The sequence below is a fragment of the Chamaea fasciata genome, unplaced genomic scaffold, assembly GCF_029207755.1.
Source record: "Chamaea fasciata isolate MVZ Bird 193981 ecotype frontalis unplaced genomic scaffold, bChaFas1.0.hap1 SCAF_9, whole genome shotgun sequence".
NCBI lineage: Eukaryota > Metazoa > Chordata > Aves > Passeriformes > Sylviidae > Chamaea > Chamaea fasciata.
Window position 1 is genome coordinate 16214100 of NW_027094094.1, and position 18665 is coordinate 16232764.

The 18665-nt window shown below is 36.5% G+C and overlaps 1 protein-coding gene across 2 annotated transcripts in view; it reads left to right on the forward strand.

Annotated features, from left to right (window-relative positions):
- The window catches only part of PLCE1 (phospholipase C epsilon 1), a 135834-nt gene that overhangs the window by 81927 nt on the left and 35242 nt on the right, over positions 1-18665 (forward strand). For both annotated transcript variants that reach the window (XM_066191211.1, XM_066191212.1), the window contains exons 4-7: positions 5055-5371; positions 14611-14756; positions 16518-16776; positions 17410-17618. In XM_066191211.1, the coding sequence (XP_066047308.1) occupies positions 5055-5371; positions 14611-14756; positions 16518-16776; positions 17410-17618 (931 nt within the window). The remainder of the gene's footprint in view (positions 1-5054; positions 5372-14610; positions 14757-16517; positions 16777-17409; positions 17619-18665) is intronic.

Below are 18665 nucleotides of genomic sequence, written 5' to 3' on the forward strand. Positions count from 1 at the left end.
GAGATATTTTTGATTAGATAGAAGAGAAACAGGAAATTAACAAAAGCTTGTTGGCTTGATTATTGCGATACCGAGATATGTTGCATCCAAGGGACAGCAAAACAAAGCTATTCCAGTTATGTTGATCTGTACTGGAAGCTGGTGTTCAATTAAACTGCCATATATTTCATAGGTGTCTTCTGCTTGGAGGAGCATTTATTGTATTTTTCCTATTTTTGAACAGAACAGTTCTACATTATATACATTGACAGCTGTTCGTCTGTAGCTATTTCTTAATATTTTTTTTTCCTGTGGTCAGTTTTTATTTTCTCACTGTACGCATAATCCATATGTTCTCTTAAAGCATATGTACAGTTTGGAGTATATCTGTAGCATAGCTTAGTAAAAAGGCTTCTATTATAATCCATTTATTGCACACATTTTAATACCAGCAGAGAAAAATAATCCTCTAAGATTTTCCTATACTTTCAGTTACATTACTATAATGTCATGGAAGCAAAGTCTTTTATCAAAAAACAGTCTAAGTTAAAAGATGTTATAATTGGTTGAATAATTACTTTTATTCTTACAGCTATTGAAGTCCATCTTTTTCTTTAGAGCAGTTTGTCATAATCACAAGATCTTTGCCTGTAGTCGTCTAGAGAGTGAGCATGTTGTTAGTGATTATAATTTTCACTTTACTGCTTTAAAAGTGTTTATTGAATGTAGAGAGAGAATCCTTTTTTTTTTAAATCGGAGTAAGCGTAGAAAGAAAAGTACCTAGAAGTAAAACTTAAGACAGAAATCGAGTTATTGAATCTTTTGGTTCATCAAACTTTGTTGAAAGTAGGTTTTCATATTCTAGGCAGGCTTACTCTCATGAGATTGCATTCGTTTAAAAAATGTAGTGACTTTTCCCTGGCACTCTGTACTTTTCTCCCATTCTTAAAAAGATTATTCTTTTGTTAGCGAAGAAGAGACCTCTTTGTTCCCGTGGGCATCAGCAATGATTAAGTCAGTCCATGAGTCCTTTGTTAAAGCTAAGCAGAGGTTATCTTGTTTGATTAATGAAAGCAATACTTGCTGTGTTAAAGATTATCTGCTTCAGCTCTTTATCAGTGGGATAAGCAAAGCTACCAATTTCGGCTTTAGGCAACTCGCAAAAGAATAGTCTGGGTCCTCATTTTCTTGTAGTATTTTTAGCATTAGCTTGATGTGGTAGAACACAAAAACCCCTTTTTACTGCAGCAGCAGCTGATTTTAGTGAGGATTGTATCTTGCCTTAACTGTAAAAAACCCACTGTGATTTTTGGTCTGAAAGCAGTTCCATTCTGCAAGGACCTGGCCATTCTTTGAAGTGCAGAAAGATACTATCTGTTTCCTGAAGAACATAAACCGACAACACAAACCTGGAGATTAGTGTATGAGACTGGATAAGAAGTTTTATAACAGAAACAGATCCGTTCCTGGAGTGAAAAATGGTAGAAGTCTGAAGCATACACACACAAAAGGACGAAAAGATAGTCTAGAAAAAAACTAGTTCAATACAGTCAAAGAGACTGAAAAAGGAATAGACTTCCATGCAGAATGTAAATCATGGAAGGTGGTGAAGTTGAGAATGAAGGTCCTGGATTTTCTGTGATAAAACACAGAAGACTGGAATGAGGAAAGATAAAATATCTGTATCTGGAGAGGTAAATTATGCCAACAACCAAGACTTGCAAAGATGTGAATTATGGAAGAATTAAATATTTATGGGTGTAGGAAAAGTCAACAGAAAGAAGTTATTCTACTTACTTAAATAAGTTATTTCTACTTCAGTATTTATAGCCATACTTTAGCCATGAGCTGTGTGCCTTCAGATTTCTGTTTAGCCTGTGTTCCTCTCCTTGGATATCAGCTGCATTTTTGCTGCAGCAGCCTGTTCCATGGACTCTCACATTACAGAGAGAATTTACATAAAGTTCTTCCAGTTTAATGAAGAATTGAGAAATGCTAGTTTGAAATTCAGTGCTTTGAATCAAGAAGTGTTTTATTTATTTTCAGTCTTCTTCCAAATCCAGCAGTACTAGTGGCTGCCCTTGAATCATCTTGGCTTAGCTTCCACGAAAAGATTTTCTTTCTGACAGCTTCATTTTTCTGTTAGAGTGGAGCTGGGTTGTGAAGATTTCATTATGAAAGACGAGCATTTCATTAAAGGTAGTTTTGTTAAGGGCATTCAAAATCTGTGCACTGGCTCTCTGCTGGATTTGATCAATGGGCAGTCAGTCCAGTGAAATCCAGTTGTGATGAGATGTGTATTCCTGGTGGTTTCTGGCAGTATAGAGATATGCTTTAGAGCCAGCCTTAGCTGTGGTCACTTTGTGGTGTTGAGCCTTGTTCTTAGATGTGAGAGGCTGTACTAAGTAGAGCCTGAAGGGTGATTATAGTTAGTCAGGGTAATGTGCAAAGGACCATGATCAGTGTTCTAGCCTATTGCAAATTCAGTGTCAACTTTTGCCAGATTTGAGGTCTTTTTGTATAGTGTAGTTGGTACTGTGATGGAGAAGGTGAGTTATTAGGAATGCACCTTTAAACCTCATCAGCAAGCAGTGCATTGCGAGACAGCTTATCTTCGCTCTTACGTTATCTCTCTTTCATCAGTCAGTAGGCACTCCTTGCAGAGTGAGATCTTCCTTTCCTGCCATACTGGCAGCTGTATTGTGTTTACAACTGTACTTACCAAATAATGTTGGATTTGCAAAGCACCAGAATCGCTGTGACATTGCACTGTCCATAGTACTTGCTCTCTGTCTCCTGTGGTACATGATCACCTGCAGCCGAGCCGTGATCTGAGCTCTCTGGGCCAAGTGTCCTTTCCTGGCCTCGGTTCTTGTTCCAAAGACAGGATGTTTCTGACAGCTATAGCTCTTTACCAGTTGGGATGTGTTAGTTGCCTTCTGAGATTTCATCTTCTGGTGTAGTTTTGTCTGAAAAGAATCCCATGTTTCTTGCACTAAGACTAAACTAAAGCACAGTAAGTGAGGATGCTTGAGAGATTGACTTCAGAAGGCCATTTGTGATCTAAAATAAATGTACAATATAGACACAACCACACACCTTCAGTTTCAGTGGTGAGACACAGGAGAGGCTGGTGCAGGCTGTACTTTCTCTGTCTTGATCAGGAAGAGCTGTCATGCATGCAGAATCAGTGTGGCATTCTGACTTCTAGGGAGCAAAGAGGTGTTGGTGGGTGTTTGTCATGCCTTCCATATCATCCTCTTACTGAGATAATGCTGTTTGTGACGCTGAAAGTTCAGTCCACGTATGTAAAGCATGTGTAAATACATAATCCTTCTAATAAAAAATGAACATTGTATTCTGCATTGTTTTTCTTTTGGTATAAGCTTGTGTTCTGTTGCAAAGCCAAGAATAGTCGGATGAGCTTTTAGTGCTTTTTATTATGAAACCTTTCAGAGTAGTTCTGTGCAGATTGAAGCAAGAAACAGAATTGAAATCTCATGTAGAATTGAAGCAAACACGACTGAAAGGGAGCCCAGAAGCTCACTGCACTCCACCTGTTGCCCAAAGCAGCAGTGACATATCAGTGGTGTTCTAAACTGGCTTCCCCCCCCTATCGTTCCTGCAGGTGTTTCAATGACAGAGATTTCTCAGTACCTACAGATACTGTGCAGCGCTTCTTCATTATCACTGAAGTTACATATGTTCCTCACTATATAATCAAGTTACTGCTTGTTGCCAATTAAGCCCTTTACTTTTTTTGCTTGCTAGTCTAGACAGAAACAATTTGTATTTGTTCTTTCAGAAGTCTCATCTGTGTTTGAACATTTCTCTGCAGATTCTGTTCACCCAAAGACTTTATTTAAGGCTACTGCAATTTATCATTCGACTTTCAGTAGAATATATTAAGAAAAGCCAATTTTCTGTCTTTTTAACTTCCCTCTGATTAATAATAGTCTGCACAAAATTACTAAGTGGAAAACTCATGCAGCGTATTTTATGTTTATTATAAGGGACTGAATTTTAATCAGTCATTAGGAATTCTTTTTTTTTTCTTTTTTCGAGAAAAGAAAGGACATTTGCTCCCTTTATCAAATGAGAGCTTATATATATGTATTTTAAAAATCGGGTAAGAGATACATCTAGGATGTATTTCCATTATATGTGGAAAAAATCTCTGAAGATATTTCATGAAGCAATGCGAAAAAATAAACTCCTTTTTTCTGAGAATGAGGAAGAATATGTAATATACGGCTATGAATGTTTTTACATTTAAGTAATTCTTGAAAAATTGTTCAGAGAACCCATTCTAAACTTATCTAGTAAGAAGACTCACTCACTCTTTTGGAATCATTGTGTTGATGTTTCATGCTTCCCACACGATCTTAGAAAGCTTGCCTTCTTCCTTCTTAGGAAAAGTTTTATTTTTCAAGAGATATCACTGCTGGGATATTGTAGAACTTCCATGAATGTTTTGTATTAATGGATAAAACATGCATACCCCCAAATATATGCATTTTCTGAGAGGAATGAAAAATGTTTTGTAGCTTTGGTCATTTGGTTTTATGATGCAGCAAGCTCAGATACAACTTATCATATAGCAAGTGGATTATGAAGAAAAAGATTGACCCACATGGGTTTTAAATGATCATTATACATTATTTCTTGTGGGAATAGGGTCTCAGTGCCTCAGTCAAGGCCTCAAACTGCTTTGCACTGTGGCTGTTACATGGAGGCAAAGCAGAGGCACACTCTGCCAGGTGACCCTTTTATTTGAGGCCGTGGCAAGGCCGCTGGACATGACTGCTGGAAGAAGGTGTTTGGATGTTTCTGGAAGCAAGTGTCTTTTGGCGGGTGGCTTTACAAGCTCCAGCTCTAGTTGCCCTCTCTCTACGCAGAAAAACCCCACATAAAAGAACATGCTAGATTGTTTAAACAGAAAGGAAGTGTTTAGAATATAGTATATTGCTGAGTAAATGAACAGTTTACCAAACCAAAAGTTGCCTTGCTTTTGCACAGCACGGTCCAAGAGTTAAAGGCAAAGCCTAATGAATTTTTTACTTGTTTTGTTTTAGAACGCCAAGCGTGTACATCTATGGCTGGCTCCAGCGTCCTTCCCTCCAGCGTGGCCGGTATCAGCAAGGAGCTCATCGACCTGCAGCACCTCATCCAGTTCCCAGAGGAGGTTGCCAGCATTCTGACCGAGCAGGAGCAGGAGCTCTACCGCAAAGTCTTACCCATCGACTACCTCTGCTTTCTAACCAGGGATTTGGGTAGTGCTGAGTGTCAAAGCAAGCTGCCATCTATTAAGGCGTCCATATCTGCTACTATTCTTTCTTCTCCCAATGGTGAACATAATGCTGTAGAAGATCTCGTGACAAGGTTTAATGAGGTAAAACAAAACTTTTAAATTGCTTTTCATAAGGGTTGTTACCTAATGTGTGGGTTAGTTATTTCCTTATCTCTCAGAGCTGAATTTAGCTGTAACAACAAATTTTTAAAGTATAAGTTAAGATGACCAGGGATTTAGCTAAATAACCTGCACTGAATTTAATGGGAGCTATGGGACCAATTTGCTCAGTGAAGTATGGAGACAGTGGCCTAACCTTTTCTTGCACATTGTAAAGTAAACATGAAGAAAAAAATTACAGACTTCTAATTCTTTGTATTTATACTAACAGTATGGGGTACAGTTTCAGTCAGTTTATTATTTTGTTTAGGTACTGGAGTTCTGTTTATTTGTTTTGGATTTTTGTAGACTAAGCATGATCTTAGGAGTCAGCACAGACGTATTATAAACTAGAATTTTCTGTATTTTCTGTAATATAACTATACTAATCTGCACTATTTATTTATTTAATCACTGTGTGTGTCTTGAGAATTGTTATACAAGGAAGTGTCACTTGGCATGCCATTTTTAGAAGCCAAATGTTGAGTTCTTTAGTAAGATTTTATTTTGTTTGTAGGAAGGTGGTCTTCTGACGAGTTTACTAGAAAATTGATTAAGGATTGAGAAACTGGTAAAATAAAAAATCCACCCCAAACCCTAACCCAAATAAAAATTAGACCCCCTAAAAAATCCCCTCACATTTTAGCTGCAGAAACATGTAACAGTTGGTTGGTTTTTTTTTTTTTGGGGGGGGGCAGGGGGTTGTTGAACTATGTGTAATGTTAGCAGTTAGCAGTTTCTAGAATCGTAGAAGTGGAATAAAATAAAGATAAAGCTGACTTAATGCTTTTGTAGTTTGCTATCCATTGCATTCTTATGGTGGGCGAGATGAAAATCATGCTGGTAGAAAAAAAATCAGCATAAAATTTAGTAAATACAGAAAAATGTGTATTCACCCCCAGTGAACTTTCTGTGTGTTGGGCAAAGAAGAATCAATGAGTGAATATTTAGCATGTTTCAAAGTGTTCCTTATTCTTGCACGTTACTGAGATTTAGGAACTAAAATAGGGTAAACATCTTGGCTTCTCTCACCTCATTCAATTATGGGAACACACATAAAAGTTGCAGCTAACTATTCAGTCTTTAAACAGAGCCTAAAAATAGTTTAAATTAGCTGCAGTAGCAGTACTCAAGAAGATGCTGTGTCTGGTGTGTCTGGAGAGGGCTGCAGGTGCTGACCCAGCTGGGGCCCTCCTTCCTGTGGGGCTACTCTGCACTGGTCACCGGGCTGAGGCCAGGGGACACCAGGTGCACTGGCCCAGCTGTGCTGCAACCTGGCGAGGCACAGTGCCAGGGCAGTTTCTTGAGGACATGTTGTCATCAGCTGTGCAAATTAGACTGGCTGTGATTGTGTTGTGACATTGAAGGGTCACAGGACTAAAAAGCAAGCAGGTCCTGAAGAAGTCTTGTCAGAAATTACTGAGTCTGTTCCATACCAATGGCAGTTTTAGCATTAAACTTGCCTTTTGATAAAATAGCGTTATCTTTTAGTCTTAGAGGTTTGACTTGGCAGTTTTTGTTTGCTAGTGTTCCTTGTTTGGTAATGGTACAGGATAGTTTTTTATATAATTTGAATTCATTCCCAAATATTCAGTGCACAGATTCTTTGGTATTTAGTGCAATAGATTATTTGAAGTGTAATCTGGAATAACTTTTTAAAAACATAGATGTTATATGTTTAAATGGAGTTATTGTACAATATTTACTGCTTGGAATAAATCACTGTTTTGCTATATGCTTTATCTTATGGTGGAGTGTATCAGTTGCCATAGCCAATCACAAGCGTGAACTCTCAAAATGTCTTTGTTTATAAATGGAAAGAAAAATCTTGTCCAAAGAGTCATGATTTTGTTGGCAAAACTCAGTGAGCACTTGCTGATTTTTTTGGCATTGCCTATAGAAATACTGAAGTGTATTTATAATGTGGGAGCCAAAATTACTTTTAGGATGACAGGCTTCTGATACATGATGGGGAAAAACAATTCCATGTCATTGTTCTGTTAAATACCAATTATATTATTTAGAGTATTTTTCATAAAGCAGTATACTTTTTAGTATTTTTTTCTGACAATACATATTAAGGAGGAACACCGTATAATACTTGTGTAAAATGACAGCCAATTCTGAAGATTTTGGGCTACATGCAGTCAGTATCACCAGCTATAAATAAAGCCTGTAGTCTGTAAGGTTTGATTAAAAATGTGATTACATGATAGTGGAGCCTTGGGCACAACACATAGTCGTTGGTGAAACACGGCTCATACTTGCTAATAATATCCAATTGATCTTAGAGTCTTGTCAGAGCAATGCTGTAGAGCAAGCTAAAGACATATTAGTTCCTGTTACTAAGTGTAATGAAAAGCTGATTCTGAATTAGTGGGAGGATTAGAGTGAAATACATTAATGTCTACCTTTACAAAACTATTGGCTCTAAGTCTCTAAGACTGTGCAGTTAATAGTAGTAGTAATATATTTTTCTGCTCTGATGGTGCTCTGACTAAAAGAAGTTTAGTTTTCAAGGATGTAAAACTGTGGGAAGAAACTTTTTAGATTCTGCAGAGTTAGCAGAGCCCTGGCAGGTGGAAAGTGAGGAAAATGGCACCTAAGTGTGTTTTAGGACTCTAACAACTGTAACATACTTTTTTGCCATCTCTCCTTGTTGCCTGCTGTGCCTTTCTCTTCTTAATTTAGATCTTTTCTCTGATTTTTGTATGACATAAGTTCACCTGCTTCTTTACGTGGAGTGACATGTGCTCCTTCCTCAGTGTCATATGCCATGGTCTTCCTGGAATTCTGTTTCTTTTTCTGTCTCTTTACCCCGTCCCCCAGGCTCTTGCATCTTTATGACTGACTCCCAGCCACTCTCCTGCCTGTCACCAGAAAGCAACCACAGACACAAGCACAATGTACATGTTGTAAACATTTATGTTTATGTAAACATTTAAAATTATTTCAATCATCGCTTTATATAAACATGGAAAGAGTCTCTTGTAACTTGATCTGTCTGGCTTAAGCTTCAAGTAAAAGAAAAGCAATAAAACTTAAACAAACTGAAACATTTAATTTTCCATGCTGAGACATGGGTACAGAGCAATTGAGTTCCTATGCTGAAAGTTGCACCAGACTGGAAGATCATTCGGACAGCTGACTGAAGGTAGTCCCACTAATGAACTGAAAATGCAAAATAAGAAGTCAAATGAATAAGGTGATTTTTTTTGAAACAAATGGTTGTCAAAAAACAAGCGAAAAAGGTGAAGAAGTTTGAACAACATTATTATAGCCCTGCAGCTGGAGTGGGTTCATCACTCACTAAATCGTTCTTAAAATCAATAAAGTTAATTAAAATATGGTTACTTAAGACACTTAGTGATGTTAGTTTTATTTGTAATTGTTAAATTTTGTAAGGTTTTTTCATTGCTCATTCAAAATACAAATTTAAACCTCACTAGCAAAGCAGACATATCATTTTACTGAAATAATGGAATGTAAATAAATATTGCACTCTGTCTCTTAGTTCAGAATTTTTTTGCAATGCCTAAATGGGTTTGCATAATGCTTTTAAAAAGATTGTGTTTGTACAAATATCAGACTCTTTCCAGTCCTTGTTTGGAATAGTGTTTAATCAGATTTAAAATGGTAAATGTTCTTTGTAAGGTTATATAATTTCACACAAGCATGTAAAGTAAACCATCTGTGCATAAGATATGCAATTTAAAATATTCAGATTTTTAAAATGCATCTGAAGGTTATTTTGCATATTATATCAAGAGCCAAAAAAAATTTAATAATTAAACCTCAGTGAAACCCATGTAAAAATGCCAGTTTTGTTTTATACACAGAACTCTGTATAAGTATATACACAGATATTCATCAATATGCACTGACAGGTCTGTGCACAGTTAGCAGTGCAGAGGAACTCACTGCAGCCAGCTATTAGTGCTAATGCTGCATACTGCTAGTGTTTTTTAATTGTTGCTTTTAAAGGGAGAAATTGGACTATCCTGATACATTAAGAATTCTGCTTTTAAACAAAATATTGTTTTTCCCTCTTGCCGTAATTACCATATGAAGGTAAAAACTGATGAAGGTTATTTTTCATGTTCCTCAATTATTTTTGATTTTATCAGGCAAAGTTACTGAAACCAGAATGGCTGTTAAGTGGGCTATAGATTGCCATATTCATCCTTTGGATACCTTAAAAATCATCTTCTTGTTTTGTATGCAGAGATTTCTCATACATTTACTTTATTTTGTCAGTATTTAAGTTTCTTTCTTTCTTGCTCCAGTGCAGGCAGCATTTAAATCAGCTACAATTTGTTATAGAAAGATTTCCATGGCTAATTTATGGTAGGAGTAAAAGAAGGTATGTATTGTAATCATACCTTGTGGTAAACCAGAAGATTTTGTTTTACTTGCTAGCAGTGGTAATTGTTAAACTTCAGCCAGGTGGCTGTGTTTGGTAATTTCACCTCTGAAAGCTGCATTTCTCAAGTATTATGGAGTTCCTCAAAATGTAATATAAATATAGAAGACCTGATTTCTTCCATGTGGCATCATGCACTGAAGTATGTAGCTTGGGAATTGCTATAAAAGTTTTACAAACTGAAGCGTTGGTGAAATGAGTGTAAAACACGACAGATTATAAAGCACTGCACATTGCAGGTGGAAATCGTTAATAATTTCCTACCTCAGTAGCACCACTACATTTACATTCTCATAAAATGTAAAAAATAAATTAATTCCCATTTTAAAAAAAATCACATAATACATTCTCTAGGAGCTGTATAGAGGATAGTAAAGAATTTATATAAATATAATTTTTATATATAGATATGAATTATCATAATCTTGAGTATTAGAAGGCTGAAATAAAAGAACGAGTGAAGAAAATCCATGGCAAATTTAGGGATACAGTTAATAATTCAGCATGCATTGCTGTTCCTTTCTGTGTACTGCATGGAGCGAGGTTCCCATAGAGTGAATGATAAACTGTCCTGTAGGTTGCACTTGTACAGAGATTTAAGGTCATGTACCATAACTTGAGTATCAAGTTCCATCAGGGGTGTCTCTTTCGTGTCTTTCATGTTTTATTAGTGAAAGTGGCTCAGCCTCAGTAATAAGCTATATTCTGCCCCTGACAAATTGGGAGATTTTTGCCTGCATATAGATTTGACTTGAAATCGGTAGTAGTTCAATAACTAGGTGATCAAAAACATAGGTTCATTTTACATTTTTAGTGACTGATATATATTTCCCATGTTTAAAAGTAAAAAAATTAACACTGAGTAAAAATATTCCTTTCTCAAATGCATTAGCAATAGCTAACCTGAATTTACTTGAAATCTTTGATCAAAGTAAGATAAGCCAAAAAACTTCTAAAAAAATAGTTATTGAATACAACAGATTTTGGTGTGGTTAAAATAGTAGAGGTGATATAAAATGATAATTTCAAAAAACCTGAAACTGTACAGATCTTTTTGTACTAAAAATTGTAGTACATATTGCTCAGTATATTTTGCATTGCCAAGACATCTGGTGCAGGTCGTGTGTGCTCAGATTCAGATTTGAAGGAGACTCCTATATCTCTTAAACTTTGCAAGTGAAGCTACTTTCTATGTATCTGAACTCAATCTGGCTCAGTGTTCTTAGTGCTTCTATTAGGGCACCAGAAAATATTTAAATCTTAAGCAAACATCTATTCGATTTTGCTTGTTTAGTACTTAATATTAGTAGCCAGCAATCCGGAAAGACACTCATTTTTATCCACCTGAAAGAAAAGACTGATGTTATTATCAACTTGTTTAGGTGGATCGTGTGTTAATTTATTACTTTTGTGTATTGCAGTCATGTGGGTTATCGTAACAAAGCCAGGATACATTTTCTCATGCTTTTCAGACTCATCAGCAGTGCAGCGGAAATCTAATTATAGGTTTGCTGTGATGATTTCTGTTCTGAAGGGAGCTTAAAATGAGTTACGTAAACAGAACTATGTAAGTCAAGTGTGAAAAAAAAAAGTAAACTAAGGAAATAATGATTACTGTGTTGATATGTAGATTGTGATCTGATGTTAAAGTGCTATCCAGCACAAAAACTTTGTCGAAAAAGCTTTACTGCTCATTCTGACAAATACTTCCAATGTATTCTGATCTCCTTGGCAAGGCTACTGCTGTGCACTCTTTGTCTGGGATGTGCTGTGTGTGCTCAGGCACTGCCTGAGTCATGAAGCTCTGGTGCTGCTGTTGTGGCAGCTTGGTACCAAGGCAGCTGACAGTGCTTCATCCTCAGGTCAGGTGTTCCTCGGCTGTGGTGCAGCTGGGGTGGTGGCTCTGCAAGCCAAGCAAGGGGGAAGTGCTGCAAGAGGAGGTGCTGCTCTGTATCCACTTGTCTGGAGTGTCCAGAAGTCAGAGCTTGCCAGGGTGGAGCTTCCCTTTGCTCTTTTCCCCCACTAGAAAACCCCTGGGTTTAGTGACAGAGAAATTGTGACACATCAAAATAATGTCTGTGCTACTTGCTTGCCGAAGTGGAAAAAACAGGATTCTGAATGCAACTTCCACATAAATTCCATAGCCACCAAGAAATAAGTACCTGTAGAGTTCTTCTCTGCTTTTCTTTTGTGTGAGGTGCATCTAGCTCAGCTTTACATGGACAGCTTCCATTCTTCTGAACTTCCATTTCAATGAAAATTTGATAAATTTGTTATTTCTTGAATAATCTGTTTCTCATCTCATCATCATCAAAATTAAAATACCAACATTAATAAAGCAGTCATGTTCATTATTTCTCAGGAGTGGTTTGTATCTTTAGATGCTCATGTCTTTCCCCTGATTCTGCCCAGTCTGTTATATCTGCCTTTGCCTATTCTATTTTAAAATTAAAATATTTAGACACTTTATTTGTCTTCTTGTTTAGTGAAAGATATTTAAAATGTTTTCTACTCCTCTATTGTTGTCCTGCAAGAGGAGTCAGCGTGAACTTCAAGGTGCCTTTTTTACCCTTCTTTTGCTCTTACATGTTATGCAGTATCTCAAGGCTGAAAAGGCTCTTTATAATTTTTGTTTGTGTTTACAGATTGTAAAAGTTCATCATGCTGTTTATAGCAATCTTAAACTCTCTATTAAACAGAATTTCAGCAAGTGGCTGCCCTAGTTTAAAGGTTTCCTCTTAATGGAGAGTATGAAGTCAGTTGCCCTTTTAGACATTCTTTCTCAATTTTGATACTGTTTTCTCGTGATTATTACATCTTTACTACCTTAGATTAAAACATATCTGTTTAAAATTATATTATTCTGTAAAAATTCTAAAACCATATTAATCAAATCATTGCCACATTTAGTATTCCATAGCAAACAAATATTAATTTTTTGTGAGATTGCATGTTTAGCAGTTGCATTCCCTAACAGAGCCATTTCTGGAAAATGAGAATAATAACCAAAAATAACATGTCACTTTATTCTGTGCCACAGATCTGACTGCTCTGTTTCACAATTTCTGATTTTTTAATTGATTTATTTTTTTACCTTTTATTCTGGTTTTGCCCTCATTTGACTGCCGTGCCATGGTGGTTTGTATTTTCCATTCCTTCATGCTCTTTAGGTATGCACTTCTTTGTTGACTGAGTTACATTTTAGGAGTAACTAACTGAACACATCAAATAAAATTTTAGCTGAATTCAGATTCTCATTTTGAGCTGCTGCAGTGATTAGTGTGCTACCCCTGATGCTCACAACCTATTAGAGCATCCCCACAGTCATTGTCCTCACTCCTGAGTACGTCCCCAATGAATGAACTTCATCCAACTCAATCCTAAAGTGTGATTTTTTACTTATATATATAAAATCACACTTTTAAGGTTTTTTTGGTGGTGTTGATGTTTATTTGTTTGGGGTTTTTGGTTGGTTGGTTGGTTTTGGGTTTGGTTGGGGTTTTTTTGCATATAAGGAGTATGACTTCTCATCTGGACATTTCTCATTTATGGTTCTTGATTGATGTGGCCATCAGACAGGTTAAATAGTAACTTAGATTCTTCAGTCTTTAATTGTCCTCCCTCAAGTGTGGGTGGCTCAGAACACTGAGTCTGTATAGGCTTGCATGAATAGAAGCCCTATATATTTTCAGTGGGGTTATTTTCCTGTTAGTACTAATGCATTCACATTTTATTTCACATGCTTTATTTTTAATATAAAAGTCTATGGCTCCTGAGGGGTGAACTAGCGTTTTCTAATTTTTTTTAAGCCTCTCCTCACACTTGTATTATCTGTAAACACTTGAGTCCTTCAGGACCAAAGAATGGAACACAGTGTCAGTAAACAAATCACGTTTATTGCCTCCTAAGTGTTTACACAATGACAAAAATCAAGCCTCCAGGGAGTCATATTGTAAAAAGAAACAGTTGGTTTAAATTAGGTTTCCATGTGAAATATAGCTACTTTTAATGGATGTTGTGGGAACATAAACTGGAAAGAAAATCTGCACACTGATGAAATGAAGGGTTGATTTTTATTTGTTTCAATACAGACAGAATCATGGACTAAGTTGATTTCTGATTCTGGCATTAATTAATTACAAAAGAGAAGTTGGTAGTATGGGCACACTTTGGAAGATGGGATTTCTTTTTATTTAGTTCATTTGTGATCTTGCAAACAGATATTGCAAATTATCTGAAATGTTTGATGCATATAGGAATTAGCAAAATTGTGAGTTAAATGCATCTAGTTTTATGAAATTAACCAAAACCAAAAAAATCCAATTTATCCACTTTCACTGTTCATATTGTTAACAAGGGTTATTCCCTGTGGAGTTGAGACCTGTAAGCCATGTTAATGAGAATTTATACTGCAGTTCTCTCCAGCAGCTTTAGAAATCAGCGCTAGCTGAAGCTGTTCATTTTCTTTGGTGGCATCAATGCATATTCAGAATATCTTATATTAAGATGCAGTGGTTTCTTTGTTTAATAAAAGTTTTTCTAGACTAGTTAATGGTTTAACTGTTGTAATGTGAATATATCACTGTGTAAGTTGTGTTTGCAATGCATATGTGATTTGGCTATGTACATGTAAGAGGAATATTGTCTGATGCCCTCCTGGTGGAAGAAACCAAACAAACCCACATTATCTGTCAAGTATGCATGAATCCTCCAAGTGACATTGCTTTGGCTGACCACACTGTCTGTTTGGTTTTACAAGGTGAGCTCGTGGGTTACCTGGCTGATCCTGACTGCAGGTTCTATGGAGGAGAAACGAGAGGTCTTCTCATACTTAGTACATGTGGCAAAATGCTGCTGGAATATGGGCAACTACAATGCTGTAATGGAATTCCTGGCAGGGCTAAGGTACTGACAGCTCTTCTTTTTTTAAATGGCTTTTCAGTGATAGATTATATTGCAGCTTCTGTTAAGCAAATGTCTCTGGAGAACAATGAAACTAAACAAAAATCCATGTCTAAGCCACATCATCTCATGCTGTGACTTTCTAGTAATCTCTTTTGGAAAAATGAAGCATGCTAAACCCTTCCTTTTTCTCTCAAAATGGTCTAAAGACTCCATCACTTTTCCTGATGCACATTGAGTATGTTGCATTAGAAAACTTTTTTTTTTAAACTGATTTTTTTTTAAATGTAAAAAGAACATGGGAAAGCAGTTGTGGTTTATCTAATGAGCTACGACTAATGTAACTTGGGGTTGGAACCTCCAGAACATAAGTGAAACATAATCCTGGTGATGCTCTAAAAGGATCAGTCTTAACTGTAAAAAAGAAACTACCCCAAAATAACCAAAAAAATCCCCAACAAGACCAAACAGCTGAATCTGATTTACTTATGCAGACTGGTGTTGGGATCTCATGCTGTCATGGTCTTGTAGAAGGACTCCTCGAGGAGAGAGTAGGGACTCAAAGACAGCTCATTGTGTGCTTTCCTCTGGAATAACAGGTTCACATAGGGCCAGGGGAGCAGGAAGCAGTGCCTTGGCACTGGCAGTTCAGAGGGCAGCAAATGGGACTGAACAGGGTAGAGTTAAGATCAAGTTTCCAATCTCTTGGCTTTGACCCTCGTTGTGTAACATGTTTGTATAACAAAGCTCTAAAGTGTTTGCATTGCTGTTCTTTGTGGTTTAGTAAGGATCTCATTGAGCTATTTGTTTATGGTTTTGGTATATAAAGCTCATTTGGAACACTCATAGGCATGGGGAGTATATTTCAGCAGAATACATCCACGATCTCTAAGCCACTAAGTTATGAGGGAAAATGCAAAGCCAGTTAAGGGCTTAATTTTGTCTCTAATGCATTTGCACAGCACAAGAGAGAGAGGAGAGGAAGGCTAGTGCTGATGAGCAGCATTTCTGGGACAGGGAGGGAAAGTGAATTCACTGTAAAGTGAATCTTTGGATCTTGTGGTATGTCTGAGGTTGGGGGTGGGAAGAAAGTCCATATGATTACATAGACATACAGCTCCAAAGGTAAGAGACCTCCCAGAGGAACTCACAATCCTTGGCGCTATTTCTGTTGGAAATCAGAATTTCTTTTGAGCTACAGCTCTGCAGTGGTGCCTGAGAGCTTGAACATGGTCCTGACTTCCTTTTTTTCTGTGAAAATAATTTATTTTGTGAGCAAACTGGGGAAGAAAACCATGTGAATTCTTAAAAAAAAATTTAATTAAGACCCCCTAACTTTTGCTAGATTTATGGATTGTTCATGTGAAGAAATTTGTAAGAAACACTCTGGTTTATCTTTATGCTGTTTCCTTAATCTTTTCAAATTTCTTTATGGGCCCTTAGAAATTTTAGGCAATGACACCAAAAAAAAAAAAAAAAAAAAAAAGATAGCCTGCTGGTATGTTTTATGCATCTGGACTTTTATTAAAATGTGAAATGCTGCTCCAGTAGATCAGACTGCTAGCTCTGCTAGCTTCTCATTTTTAGTTTTGTTCTTTGATAATTCAAAGGGGGGAGTTTTCATAAAAACAATGGTCTTGAATTCATTTATTCATTTCTGAGCAATTATAATTGCCTCTCCTACATATATGCTGTGGGTGTTAGACTTGCAAGTAAATAGTTTAAATTTTTTTTAATAAATGTTGTGGTCTCTTCTTGCAATAGGTCAAGAAAAGTTTTAAAAATGTGGCAATTTATGGACCAGTCTGATATTGAGACCATGAGAAGTCTGAAGGATGCAATGGCACAACATGAGTCATCATCTGAATACAGGAAAGTGGTCAACCGGGCACTCAATATTCCAGGCTGTAAAGTTGTTCCTTTCTGTGGTGTATTTTTAAAAGAGCTCTGTGAAGTTTTGGATGGAGCATCAAGCCTCATCAGACTCTGTCCCCGGTATAACTCCCAGTATGAAACATTAGAGGTAAATGAGATGAATATTCTAAGATGTTACATTCTTAGCCAGTGCTTTATTTTATATAATCTTACACAAAGGCATCATCTAATTAAAGTTTTCCTAACCAGATTTTTACTAGACTGGTCAGTTATGTGAACCTCAATTTAAGTCCCATAGTTCCTTAGCAATTTAGATTTGGTTGTTCCTTCCTAGTTCAGTACCAAAGTACTGAGAAATCGGCATTAGTAATAAAGGATTAAGTAAGTGTGTAAAGCCTGAAATGTGTAATTATTTTCTGCTAAATACTCTGACCTTCCACTTAATTCACTGGGAATTGGAAGTTTTCAGTTCCTTAAAAACAGAATTTAGAAGCTCAGCAGATCAAACTTCTCCTCTATGGAAAGAAACAATTCTTCTGAGTTTTATTATTGTAGTTTTAATAGAAAGATGCCCCTGTGAGATCAGCAGTTACTTTAACTTGTTTTACTTGATTAATGAAATGATTTGGACTGTTTTGGGTTGCAAGTAGGCACAAAATTCCACAGGAAGCAAGTAGGAAATAAGCACTAAATATTCTTAATAATAAAAATTTCTACAGTGAGAAGCAGATGACACAGTGTTCTATTTGTTACTATACTAATCTTTTAGAAATCTCTATAGTTTGTTTCAGATTACAGTGGACAAGATAATTTCTTACAGCGAGTAGGCCAAGATGGTTTAAATAATCCAGAAAAAGAAGCAACAACAAACAATATCTTTCAAACTATTCGGAGCTGCAATCGCAGTTTGGATTCTGAAGAGGGTGAAGATAATGTTAGTGAAGGGAGTGATTCAAGAAAAAACTCTTTGAAGGACAAAACCCGGTACCAGTAGGTCTTACTTTATTTACTATCATCGCATGTATATATCATGGTTTCAGTCTTTGATTTTCTTTTACCAAGGCTTGCTTTTAGAAATAAGAGCAACTTTAACATCTTCCCTTGTATTTATCCATTTCCCATTCAGAACTTTTCTCCCCTGATACGCAACTGCTTGGAAACTTTCTGTATAGCTATATTTTCCCTCATGATGTAATTATTTCCTCTCATGATAAGGGTAAATCCTTTTTGTCTTACACAGAGAGCTTTAAAAATCCACAGTTACAATTACAATTTTGGTCTCTAGTGACAGGAATAGCACCAGGACATATTTGTTATCAGAGCTCAGAACATTATATTCTGCATGCTCAGGCAGTGTTCTGGCCCCTTCAAAAAAAAAAAAAAAGGTTATTATCCTTCTAAAGGCTTCTTCTTTTAAGGACATGTTAGTTTCAGGGGTTTCAGTTTTGTCCAGAAAACTTTCTTGTGCGAGTACACATTTTGAATTTTCAGGTTGCTGTCTCCTGCTATTTTGCAAAGAAGTTTACTTCATTGTGCCCTGTGTAAAAAAGCCCTGTGTTCAGTAATCTGATTTCACTTTGAAAACCACTCTTGAAGACTGTACTAGTCACCAGGAGGAAATACAGCAAATGGAAAGTTTTGGATATCACATGATCTTCTAGCATGTTGCTTTGCAGAGAAGTTTCATTGCAGAGCCCATGTAGACATAGGTGGGTCAGGTCAGCTTTCAATTAAGTAACAGAGCTGTACTGCGCTGGGGTGAAGCACTATAAAATTATGTGAGGGCTGGCATAAAAATACCCCATACTTAAAGTCATTGCTTAAGTTATTTTACTGATAATGTGTATCAGAAATATCAATATCTTCCAAACTATCTAACTGATTTCAGCTACTTAAAAATTAAATCTAATAAGTGACTGCCTGAGAGGCAACTACTATCTTCCTGTTTAAAATGCATTTATTTCATTAACATGTAATTCTAAATTTCATTTCAAATAAATAATCATTATTTCCTGAAAGAGTGGTTTCTAATAGAAT